The sequence below is a fragment of the Polyodon spathula genome, chromosome 27 (assembly GCF_017654505.1).
Source record: "Polyodon spathula isolate WHYD16114869_AA chromosome 27, ASM1765450v1, whole genome shotgun sequence".
NCBI lineage: Eukaryota > Metazoa > Chordata > Actinopteri > Acipenseriformes > Polyodontidae > Polyodon > Polyodon spathula.
The window spans coordinates 7,120,695-7,133,353 of record NC_054560.1 but is presented as its reverse complement, the minus strand read 5'-3'; the positions used below and the strand labels follow the sequence as shown (position 1 = coordinate 7,133,353).

The window sequence follows — 12,659 nt, the reverse complement described above, 5'->3', positions numbered from 1 at the left end:
CGGAACTAGGGGTATGCTATTAAACATGCATATAATCAACGGGGCTTGAAAAAGATGGGATGTATCGATCTTTTGTATGTATTACTTCATTGAAAAAACAAAACTCAAATTCGGGACTAAAGTCTGCCCCTGGTGTATTGTATTGGTACATGCGTCTCGGGGTTTGACTCCTTTCAGACCGGTATAGCGGGAAAGATTATAAAGTGGCCAAACAGTGCATTCAGAAACAGGAACACTCTGATCATTCAGCAAAACATTCAGTTCTTATTGTCAACTATTCAATAAATCAATTCATTATCGTGTTGATTCTTATTCCTTGGGGGCTGAGTCGGTTTACAGCGATCAGTATGGCGGTAAAACAGTCAGTGAGGAAGCTAACTGTCATTAAGAGGAACAAGAGGAAGGACCGTATTTTCTTCTTTTGAAATAATCCCCGTTAATGAATGGATTTATTGAATCGCTGCTGAGAAATGCTTTTAAAAAGCCATTCCCAGTGCGCATCACAGCGTACATTGCATTGTTTGATAGTCCTGCTATATTTCTAGTCTATTGAAACTTTCCTGAAACGCTCTTTGCTACTCATTAAACCTTGGCTTCAGCCAGCCTCAGGAATGTAGCATGAAGGAATGGCGGTGTAATTTATACCGCGGCTGAAGAGCACACGCAGAGGCCAGCTTGCAAAAATTCCAGGGAGAAGCATCCTTCTTTTCTCTCCCCCCAGTCTCTACTGCTAGTTCTGCTTACTCCTGGAAAAAAAATGCATCTTATATAATTATGAAGTAGGGAAGAAATTCTGTGAAGGGGCTGGTGCATGTAAAAAAAAACATTCAAAAGTACTGTCCAGATCCAGGTATTATTAGCGAATACACCCTCAATTCGTTTGATTGAAGCTTACTTGGGTTTATTTTAGCATACTTTCACTGTGCTACTACACTTCGCTCTGATTTTGCATACAGCAGTAAACTTTTATTAAGTTCATACTCATTTTCAGTTTTTTTTTTTTTAAATCACTCAGAACAGAAAACTGTTGCAAAACTGGCATTCTACTGACCTCTAGTGGAAAAGATTGTGCATCAGTTAGGTGCACACCAGAGAACAACATTTTTAAACAAATCTGCTGAAAACGGGTATTGCTTTAGAAAAATTTTCCAAACCCACCTGCACTGTATAGAATTAGTGCTTCACAGTTGGTACGTGTTTAATAATGTTTGCTTAGTGTCCATCTAGTCTGGACTAACTGCAATATTTAATGAGATTTTTGGACCTGCATCAGACTTATGAACAACTAATGCATTTCACTGAATTACGGCACAAATTCGGTCTGCATTCTTTTGAATGAATAAGGCAATTCCCCTCTCTTTCATTTAAAACAGAAAGCTTTATTAGAATTGTATCACAGGAGGTCTGTCGATGTATCCAGACTCACATTCCCCTTAAGAAATCAGCGCTGAACCCCCCTGTATGATTAAAACCAAGTTTAATAGCAACTGAAGGCCAGTGGTTTTGCTTCACAATCTTCAGATTTGTTGAGAGCTCCAGGTTCCTGTGTACCCAGAAAAATCAGGACTGCCTTCTCTGGTTCAAAATCAGCGTAGGACAGGCTAAAAGTTACACCCTGTGGGGCGTGGATTGAGAATTGAAGAGAAATCACTTTCCTTCTTCATCCTTGAAAGCAATCGATCAGTGTGGTTTTCTTCTAAAGGAGCAACCTATACAAGACAAGCAAAAAGCAGAACAGTGTTAGTCAGCGACTCTTTCCAATGTGATTGGGAAACACAGGGGCATGGCACTAGGGAACGGTGATAGATAGAAAGATAGAGATAGGAGATAGTCACATTGAACGTTTAATTTTATTTTGACTCAGTTAAAGCCAAATTATCCCTGCCACAACATTATAAAGTCACTTCTTGTGCAACAGGTATTAGGACCCTACCTGAACCCATGGAAGAAGCATGTGGGCAACAGGGAGTAAATCTATAATGATGTTCGAGGAACAACTGGCCTCAGATAAAGTCTGTACACCAGAGATGAAGGAAAACTGCTTTTCCTACCCTCTGTGAGGCGACATTTCCCTCCTTTGGGCTGGCACAGAACGTAGGAGCACCCCCCGCACGGCACAACCCTCTGCGCATGGCTGAACACAGTAGTGATCCTGTAGCAGCCTGGAGGGGAAGAGCATGGGGAGAATAAGTCATGGACATGCACGATCCATTCCAGGCTTTATTACAAGCAGAATCAGCCACAGTGTATAGGTAACAATCTCAGGTGCATCCGCTAATGCAGCTCGCTGTAAAACCAGGAACGGGCCCCACTGCAGGAATGAAAATAAAGACTCCTATGCACTGCGGCGAATCAAGCTGGTATTAACACCTGGAATGGGTGAAACTGCTATGCAATTAGAGTTTTATTTCCATCCCTTAGCTGCTAACTAAGGGGGTTCTTCATATCCGTCTCTCTGAAAAATGAAGTCATCAGATAACAGGCCCTTTTCAGTTGGAAACACACAGTACAGGGTAAGAGGTTGCACCCTTGTCATTAACTTGTTACTGAAGGCAAACATTAAAGTTTTTACAAAAAAACTAGACCCAAACAAAGTAATGCAATTCACGGTACTGTTAGCACTCTCCTGTTGGTTTCTTATAATTTTTCTAATTTTGTAACACATAAATAAAGTTAAGGACCTGTAGAAACTGAAAATACACACCCTTCAACTTGTTTGTTAAGGGAGATTACTATTAATTAGTGTTATTCACTTTCTGAACCTAAGAGCCGCTCCATTGAAATGGCTGACACTGCATGGAGCAGCTCCATTGAAATGGCTGACACTGCATGGAGCAGCTCCATTGAAATGGTTGATACTCACCTGGACATTTGACATCCATGAAGTAAGAGTTGGGACTCTGTACCAGTCGCTTCTTCTTGTGTTTCCGCCTTTCCACCTCAGCCAGGGGGTGCATCAGGTCCTTTGCAAGCTACGAGAAGGACGAGATACGGGAGTAAGACACCAAAAATACATCGTCCCTGATAGATACTCAATTTAAATTTGCAAATGATATCATTTTAAAAATGAACCAATGTTACTGATTCAAAATGTAGTTTTAATAATTTGGGTATCTCATTAAAAAAAAAAAAAAGTTACTCATTCACAGATTAATCAAAAACCAACAGGTGGTTCCCAAGATGTAGCCTTGAATTGCTCAGGCACTCTGATGTGGGCATGAAAATGGCAGTGTCCCATTCTTACTCTACTGTGATATATGCGGAGTAAAGCATACCCCGGAACCCACTGTTTAGCGAAAGAATGAAAAGTAGGTTTATTAAAGGTTTAACATTGTCTTAAATCACAGCAAACAGGTTTTGCACGCCCGATCAGCACCAGACAGTGGAGTAAAGCCTGCACAATAAAGACAGGGTCTGCTTTTTGACAACAAGAAAACCTTCTTAATGTTTTTTTTTTTTTTATTTATTTATTTTTTTTTATTTTAGATGACCACAATTTTGGTAAATGCACATTTTCAACTGAACCCATATTGAGAGCTCCAGTGGTCTGCTGAGCCTCGTTTTAAACTCTGTTTCGATTGTTGAGCTAATAAGAGTCAGGTAAAATCAAAGCAGTTCAACCAAGCAAGACACATATACAGAAACCATAACGAGAGCGCATTGAAAAAATAAATAAATTAAAAATTAAAAAATCACAATTTAATAATTTATTTCTTCAGCCGTTACAAAATCTCACATTATGAAATATCACACTACAGCTAAGAGCAGTTATAAAATACAACAAAGTGAGTAATAAGTAGGAGCAAAATCAAGGAAGAAAAATACAGTAAATAATCACGTTTGGGAGCGATTTCGACTAAGAGCAGTTACATTTATAGTAACAAAATATTTGCTTATGAGTAAATGTAGGGTGTATGGTGTAGTCTGGAGATAGGAGGGCGCAGTAAGGTCGAGACAGCTGCAGATTTAGAAACATACAAATCACTGTGTTTGTTTTTGCAAGGCTTGCTGCTGTGGCATTTAGAATTGAACTGAACACCGAAGCGCTTCTTTGTTTGACAAAACTTGTTGCACTAGCAAGAAATAAAGCCGTGCACTGCCCCAGAATCAGCTCCTGCTGTACGAAGGGAAAGTTTGCTTTCCTTGGGTACTTGGTCCCGAGTTATAAATGAACTACAGGACAAATGAAATTCATTCTGACGGTAATGGCGCTCCAGAGCTCCTCCACGACCAGGTGGTGCAGGCCATCATCGTTGACGTTTTTGACGTGGAAGGCGTTGCTTGTCAAAGCCACTTGATCTTTACGAGCAGCGAGAGCCTCTTTCACTTCGACTAGTCAAGAGAAAACTCTTGCAACTCCACCTTTCAATCAGCGCCGACGCAACGGTATCAAAATGTTTTTTCATTACCGCAAGATCCACGCCAGTTCCACCGAGAGCCGCCTTCTGGAAACCACCCGCAATTAACTGCAATGCACAGGCTGAGCAGCATCTTCAAAATCTGTGCATTTGTTCAAAGCTAAGAAACGAAACGCTAAGAAGAAAATGCCTCTTCCTTTCTGGTTTGGTATTTCTTCATTTCGCAATTTGATTGTATCGCTTTGCTCAAAAAGACCGATGAAGAAGCAGCATCTGTATTTTCCGTTTCGTTCTTTGCTTGTTTGGCGAAATAATTTGGCAATTTGTGCAAACTAATTCCGTCCTTTGATCGTTTGCAAATGCTCAGATCGCGAAATGGTTATTTGTGTCGGTGACTGACCAAGTCCTGACTGTGAGTGTAACCCGCCTGTCATCAGACATGCAGCAATCTACACAACCGCCTACAGGATACTGTAACCAAGGACACTGCAAATCAAATCTATTTATCAGGACGGCAGTATATATTAACTATACATTTCACATTTAATGTTATTATTATAAGAATTAGAATGAGCCGTTCCTTTATGGGGAGAAAAAAAAAAAATACCGTAGAATAGGTGCTGAAATTCTCTGTAAAACGTAAGCGCATTTGAAACAGTTATCATATGGTACATATTAAATATTTCTCAAACACAAATTAGGCACCCAGATGACTTGAAGCTGAAGGGAAAAAATACTTTTAAAATTACCGTAATTATTACATTAACCTAGTATTTGTTAAAGCTAAAATAACTACATTTTAACTCTAAATTGGCTCATGCCCTCCGCTTACCGGCATTTTTCGTTTTGTTGAAGTAGTTCGCTTTTTGCTGTCTGCGTGATCTGCCCCACTCACACGGGAGAGAGAGACTATTGTTACCCAACGCGCTGTTTCTCGGATACAGTTTCACACGTGTGTCTTCTGGGGTTTCCCCGCCTCCACAACAGGGCCATAACAAAGACGTCATGTTTCTTAAAGGGGTAACCTAACGTGTTAATTTATTATGGTTTTTTTTTTTTTGTTTTTTGTTTTGTATTTTTATAAATCTGTGTTAGAAACCGCTCTTCGATTCTAAATGCCTGCTATAGACATATGCAACTTATGCTAGATAAACCAAAATATTTTAATAAGCACCAGCGCCATCTAGTGTAAAAAGGCGTGTGTGTGTGTATTATATATATATATATATATATATATATATATATATATATATATATATATATATATATATATATAGAGTATCTATATATTTCTATAATCTACTTCAAGCAAGCGTCTCTTAATCACATCATATACAGCGTGCAGGGGCAATGCCTTTTACTGCACCGTATGCAGCAAGCGCTGCCAAGTCTAGTCTCTGCAGCTGTGCAGAGCTAAGAACCCTTTTGTTGGCTAATTTTGTAAGTGCAATCACGTTGACTTTAATGAATATATACCAGCATCGACTGAAGAGGGTTATTTATTACTGTGCTGAAGCTTTTTTTTTTTTCTGCAAACAAAAGCGGTCTTTCATGTTGTAGCCCTTGCATTCCAAGCTCAGCTTCTTAGTAATTGCTTTTTTTTTTAAACCGGTACATTTGTTTTGCAAGAGGGTTGGGCAGCGTCACGCAGATACTCAATCAGAATGCACCTTCAACTGCATAAGCGTCAGTCCTGGACTTCCTGAGCCACGACCCCGACGCCCGGGGATGGGGGGGATGGGGGTGGGTGGGGGGGGAGGGGGACCCCCCCCCCCCCCCCACCCCCCCCCCCCCCCCCCCCCCCCCCCCCCCCACCCCCCCCCCCACCCCCACCCCCGGGTGAGTGACGGCGCGGACAGCCAATCCGACCTTCGCTTTGGCGGGGCAGCGGCGTGCGACGCAACTAGTCTCCAGTGCCGGGCGGGATTTCAGTAACAAGGAGGAATATGGCGAAGACTTACGATTACTTGTTTAAACTACTATTGATCGGGGACTCGGGCGTCGGGAAGACCTGCGTGCTGTTCAGATTTTCAGAAGATGCCTTTAATTCAACGTTTATTTCAACTATAGGTACGTGGGGCTTGTGTTTTGCTACGTGGGCCGGGTACAGAGCAAGCAGTACTAGTCAGCAAAATCTCACATAACCAGAAATGAAATTCAAACTGGTACCTGTCATACAACGTAGTTAGCACTGAATGATATTACATTAGCTGGAAATATAGGCTGTTTCGTTGTTTATGTTATTATATAATTGTGTGCACGAAAAAGTGGTGTGCAGCATATTCGTGCAAACCCTAGAACAAGCTATATATGCAAGTCTCCTGTCTCCCTGGTAATTAACTCCACGATAGTATTCAATAAAAATACGAAGTACCGTGGTCACGGTTCGAGTTGTCAGCAGTTTGAACTAAGTTTGACGCGGTTAACTTTTAAGATCAGGGGAAGTGTGTTTCCAAGTGCTATCCGGTTTCATTCGTCGTCCGGTGGTGACGGTGTATCATTGCACGATGCTAAAAACAAAACTGGAAGCTGGTTTTTAATATTGCACAGAGCGTTCCTTCTGGTTCCGGGGGATTCATGCTTTGCACGGTCATTATAAATAAATAAGGTGTAACAGAGGTGTCCAGTGTAACCCTCCTGTTTCTGCAGGTTTGGTAGTATAAGGAACGTGCCGGTTATGCTCTCAGGCTGAAGTAGCAGCAAGCATCCTTTTGGGGGATAAAAACAAACTGGACTGTCAACAAGTTTTGTTTTTGGTAATGAAGCATTTTGTACTTGGGTTCTGTTGCGCCAACATTGAATTAGGATTTTTTATTTTTTTTTTAAACTCTGCCTTTACCTGGTTTTGAACTTGCTGGGCAAAGAACCGCCATCCTGGTTCCATTCAATTCAGCGTTGCACTTTGCAGCCCCCTCCTGTGATGCCTTTGTCAGTGTTCTAATTGTAGTAGCTGGGTGCAGTGATGAAAGCGTTTTTCAATTCGGATTTGAGCGTTTTAAATTCTGTATGATTTAAAATATCTTTGTTAATCGAGTCACCGAGCTGACTTCTTATCTCACTAAGCACACATCAGAATAACCAGGTGAGAGGACTGATAATAAAGGGGAAGGAGCACAGCTAGTGATTGGGACTGCGTTGAACCTTAGACTTTGGTAAATAAGTCCATCAACTGAATGTGGAAGTTTGTTTATTTTTTTATTACCTGGGATGATAATCTCGGTAGTGCTGGCTCTTGCTTGCTGAGAAGTTTGCCTTGTGTTATTGTAATGGAAGTAACTGGGTGGGACAAAAGCACTGGCAGGTAAAGCAATGAGACAGGCCTCCAAGGCTCTCTCCGTTTCTGCTCCAGGGAGCTTTGTGATACAGGACCTTCTTAGGCCCCGGGCAGCAAAAAAAATCCATCAGGCTAAATTAGATTGAGAACATCTGCTTTAAACAAAAGACCTGGTATTGTCTCCCCACACGGGGGATATTTCAGATTGCTGGACGCACATCAAAACCCCAGCTGTGGCCAAGTGTCTTGCATCACCTTATAGAATTAACTCATTGTGCTTGATAAAGTTGAATGAAACCTGCTGAATAATGTTACGTTAACATATTGAATCACATACCGCTTTGTAGTTTTCCATATACTTAACAAAAAACCTGACAAATTAAAAAATAAATAATATTTTGAAATCTAATGTGAAATACTGTACTGCTGTAATGGCTTCTGGTCAGCCTTTACAATATCATTGTGTGGTTTCTTTGCTAACACGATGTTAACTAAAAGATGTGTTTTTATTATTATTTTTTTTTATAAATTCTAGGTGATGCAAAACTTTTGTCTAAAACTTCTGTTTTAAACAGCGCCTCGTTGCTTGGGAATGATGCCCTCTTGATATAACTTGAGTTTTGTGCATGTGATCGGTGGTGAATGATTGTGACTTCATTCCTTAGAGTCAGCTGTTGAAGGAGTTTGAGAGGCAGTGAAACTACACTGCTGTTTTGGTGAGGGTCCTTCACTTGCACAATATGGGGCTGGGATCCTGCACAGGTTAAATGACGCTGTTCAACAGTTTGCCCTGTGGTTAACTTGAAATGAGGTGGTTCACAGCATACTGCTACCCACTGTTGAGGATTTCCTGTTCAGAGAAGGTACAAGGCAGTTTGCCGCTCGGACTGCTTTGATCATCAAGTATTGATTTTGGTTTAGTTAAAATGTGTTGGATTGTTGGCCGTCTAGAAGTTTCCTAAATTTAGGGGCAAAGAGATGAACATTGGGCAGTAACTTTAAAAACCCTGACGCTCCCCCGTAGAAAAGAAGAACAAAGTCAAATTAAATCTAGTTGCATTTGCTCACAGGCTTCCTTCACGAGCTTCCTGTTAGGAGGCTGTTTTATTCTTTGAGAGTGTCTGCGTGCTTGCGGGTCCCTCACAAAAAGCAACAGCGAGCGTCTTAAAGGAGGGCATTGTAAATAGTATGTCTTCACACCAGCTGTGAAACGAATGCGTTGTGTAAAACTGCATTTCTTAATGTGCCCTGCGGTAGAATTATCAGCACCAGTCACGCGTCTCTGAGCTCCTCAGACACCCAGAACTGCAGACAAGCTAGGCAGAAGCTTTGAATTAACCCGTTGCTAAACTACTCCGCTGGCTCTTTGCACTTGGCGTGTTCCTAATTGCATGCAGTCTGTTGTTTTCCGTAGCTGGTGTCTGTGATCCTTAAGTATATAATAAAGCCAGATATTTGATTTGGAGATGAATCATTGGGGCTTAAAAAAAAAAACTCCTTTTAATTTATACCCACCTACCCATAGTAGTTTTAACACTCAAGCCTGTTTCCTGTCACACTTTCGCTGGTCTGTCTGAAAATGAGGTGTTTTTAAATAAGGTGGGGACGACAGCGTCTACCAGAAGATAATAAATAAGCTTTGGCGCATCGTTAAAATGAGTCGCCCCCCCCCCCCTTTCATGCATCACCTGCTGCTTGGACCTCGGAGAGAGCTGCATGCTTTAGTGGGGGTGTCTGGTGATGATCACCCTTAGGGTTTGGCTGGTAGATGAAATGCTCTGTAATTACACCAGCACGGTAAAGAAACCCGCCATGTGGGGACTGAAACGACATCCTGTCTTTGAGAGAGGCTGCTGCAGAGCTTGTAGGCCACTGTGCAACCATAATTGGTGTCTTGATGCTTCGTCTGTAGTGTGATTTTACTTCCCTACCGGCAGCTGATCTTTTGATCCTTTTTCAGAGAGCGTTTGTGCTCCATTAACTATCACAAGCAGACGTATTCAGAGTTTACAGGGCTGTACTGTGCCGTGGACATTTTAAAAGTTTCTTGCAGTGTGTAGTACTGCCTGTTACCACGGAGAGTCACAATGTTAGTTGCTTCAATGAATATTCTTTTTAAAATTCAGGTTAATAATGTTTATTGTTAAGTAGCTGAGATTCCTAATTCAACTTGTAAAATACAGCACAGTATTCAGAGAACTGCATCAGTGGGACTTTTACACTGTGGGAGGTTGAAGACAAGCTCAATTAGACATCAGTTATAATGATTGATGTCAGATTCAGTGGCAGTACAGATAAAGGAACCATGGAATATCTAAGGGCTGTTAAAGGGAACTGTGCTTCTGGTTAGACTGGTAATGAGATATAACTTTAGGATCTAATAATCCAGTTAGACAAAAAACCAAAACAAAACATAAGGTTCAGGATTATCCAAGTACAGGTTTGACTGGACAAAATAGGATCCTATAGTTTTCCCCCAGTTGTTTGCGTAGCAGACTGAATGTGACAATACAAAATCATGACTCTGGTGATCTGTGTTTTTTTTTTCCTAGGTATTGATTTTAAAATCAGAACAATAGAACTGGACGGCAAGAAGATCAAACTACAGATATGGTACGTGCTTGAAATGCTGGATTGTTTGATCATTGAAGTTGAGTCGCCTGTCATTTTTAAAGAGAGTCGTTCGTATTTCCTAATATTAGATTTCTTACCTGTTTTGTAGTATATGTTTTGTATAATTTTTCTATTGGGGTTTTTGACTTGGATCATTATTTTCCATGCCTAGTAACTGTAAGTACAGGGAAGCATATTGGTGTTGCACAGGATTTTGTGCACATGCATTCAGTACAGTGCTACCACGCTTCCCCACACCCCTTGATCAGAAGCAGTTCTTACAATTTAATAAGCATTGTACATGAATCTCTTATAATTTAGGTCCTGTATAGACCCTGCTCTGCTTTACCCAGCTTGTTCAACTTGTGCTTTTCAGGGACACAGCAGGGCAAGAGCGATTTCGAACAATCACGACGGCGTACTACCGAGGAGCTATGGTAGGTGACTAGTTGCTGACTTGAAGGTCGTTCGCAAGGTTACAGGTAGAAAAAGCATTGTGCGACACATTGATAACTCGCGGGAGCATCCACTCTGGGAATTGCAAATAAACTGCAGGAAAGGATCTTTTTGTTTTGTCTGTATGCATACTTTGTTTTGTTTTGAACTCCAGGGGATCATGCTGGTGTATGACATCACCAACGAAAAGTCTTTCGACAACATCAAGAACTGGATACGAAACATAGAGGAGGTACGTCTCTTTAGAGCTTGTGGTTGTTCTGCAGTGGACGGGGTGAAAGTAGCGCTTGTGTTTTAACCCGTCTTGTTTTGACGCAGCACGCCTCGGCCGACGTAGAGAAGATGGTCCTTGGAAATAAGTGCGATGTAAATGAGAAGCGGCAGGTTTCCAAAGAGCGAGGAGAGAAGGTGAGGCGAAGCGGAGAGATCTCCAACCACTGTTGCTTCCAGGCTTACAGTATGGTGAAGGCTAAGCGATGACGTCTTTTATTCCTAACATAGTCCGGCCACAATGTCCGTTCCTTGCAAAATGATTTTAATTTTCACTAATAGTTTTCTACATAACTTCATATTGTCTTTGCCTTTCTGTTTGTTCGTCAAAGCCAGAGTGCACACGTTTAAAACAGCTCACTAAAATTGTTGTCTTAATTTTTGTTTTGCAGCTGGCATTGGAGTATGGAATCAAATTCATAGAAACCAGCGCAAAGGCAAATATCAACGTGGAAAATGTAAGGATTTCAGTTATATCTTTTTATAAAGTTATAGCAATCGCTAAAATTCATTGATATCTTAATGTTACCAAAACCTGCTTTCTGTCTTGTTTTTTTAGGCGTTTTTAGCTCTTGCCAGTGATATCAAAGCAAAAATGGACAAGAAATTGGTAAGAACCTTTAAGGTGTTGATTTAAAGTTTCTAAAATGTGGTTTTGCTTGCTCTTCATCTGCTCTAATCTAGTTTATAATGCGATGGGGTCTGATGCCTTCTTGACATCTTTAGTTTAACCCTTTAAGGTACAAGTGACATACGTGGCCCACAAATAAAAAAAATAAAAATAAAAAAAAAACTCTTATGTTTGCAGTGGGGTGCACGAAACTGGGTTGGATGCCTTTTGATCCTCTAAATTGCCAGTTTCCTCCTCGTGATGCTTGAGTCGCTCTGAAATGTATTTTAAGGAGCTCTTGCTGTTCACAAGGTTTCTTAATTCCTTGTGTAACTTAAGTGGTTAATCTACATGATTTTGATAAATCAATAAATGCATGAAAGTTTTTTTTTTTTTTTTTTTTTAATTTAATTTTTTTTTGGTTCCCCTCTTAGGAAGGCAACAGTCCACAAGGCAGCAGTCAAGGGGTGAAGATCAGCACAGAACAACAGAAGAAGAGCAGTTTCTTCCGCTGTGTCGTACTGTGAGGGACCGCAGCCTTACTGGAGCCCCGCACGGCTCAACCAAACCGGACTGCGCTTGCTCCCAGTGCCCTAATCCCCCCCCCCCCCCCCCCCCGGATCCATCCTCTCCCCTACAGGCCCTGCGCTACTGCGGACAGCCACACTCGGATTCAGCCGTTCCTTCCAACTTGTTTGGGTGTTGCATGGCAACAGCGTTTTCTGCAAGGGAAGCGGGGTTAGGGTAGAACGGGGTTCAAAGAGGAACTGCACCGAAGCGGGAAATGTCCTTGTCGTCTTAGCGAAACAGCAGAAAGAATCGAGTTCTCTCTGGTGTTGTTAAATGTGGTTTTACTCTTTGAATTCTGCACAGAGCGACCAAGTCCCCTCCCACTTTAGAATTATGAATCCTTGATGAATTCTATCCATTCCATACCGGGTGTTCTGATCCCTCTGAGTACCTTGTCAGGTGAGCGAGTTTCGAGATTTTAAACATGCTCCCAGCTCAGGGCTCAAGAGCTCATTCCTAGTTGATCAAATCGCTCTGCCTTTCTGATATGCAATAAAAATGATAAAAC

At 41.4% G+C, this 12,659-nt stretch overlaps 2 protein-coding genes across 2 annotated transcripts; one reads left to right on the top strand and one right to left on the bottom strand.

The window, feature by feature from the left end:
* Positions 1 to 1,358: 1,358 nt before the first annotated feature.
* LOC121301610 (40S ribosomal protein S27-like) lies at positions 1,359 to 5,318 on the bottom strand. Its single transcript, XM_041231154.1, has 4 exons — positions 5,191 to 5,318; positions 2,864 to 2,972; positions 2,052 to 2,162; positions 1,359 to 1,709 (listed from the first exon to the last, which is right to left on the bottom strand). The coding sequence occupies exons 1-4, from the start codon at positions 5,194 to 5,196 to the stop codon at positions 1,681 to 1,683; spliced, it is 255 nt and encodes an 84-aa protein (XP_041087088.1). The 5' UTR covers positions 5,197 to 5,318; the 3' UTR covers positions 1,359 to 1,680.
* Positions 5,319 to 6,214: 896 nt separating this feature from the next.
* On the top strand, positions 6,215 to 12,653 carry rab8a (RAB8A, member RAS oncogene family). The gene is made up of 8 exons (XM_041231253.1): positions 6,215 to 6,428; positions 10,185 to 10,245; positions 10,622 to 10,682; positions 10,856 to 10,933; positions 11,020 to 11,109; positions 11,364 to 11,429; positions 11,531 to 11,581; positions 12,016 to 12,653. The coding sequence occupies exons 1-8, from the start codon at positions 6,305 to 6,307 to the stop codon at positions 12,106 to 12,108; spliced, it is 624 nt and encodes a 207-aa protein (XP_041087187.1). The 5' UTR covers positions 6,215 to 6,304; the 3' UTR covers positions 12,109 to 12,653.
* Positions 12,654 to 12,659: the final 6 nt, after the last annotated feature.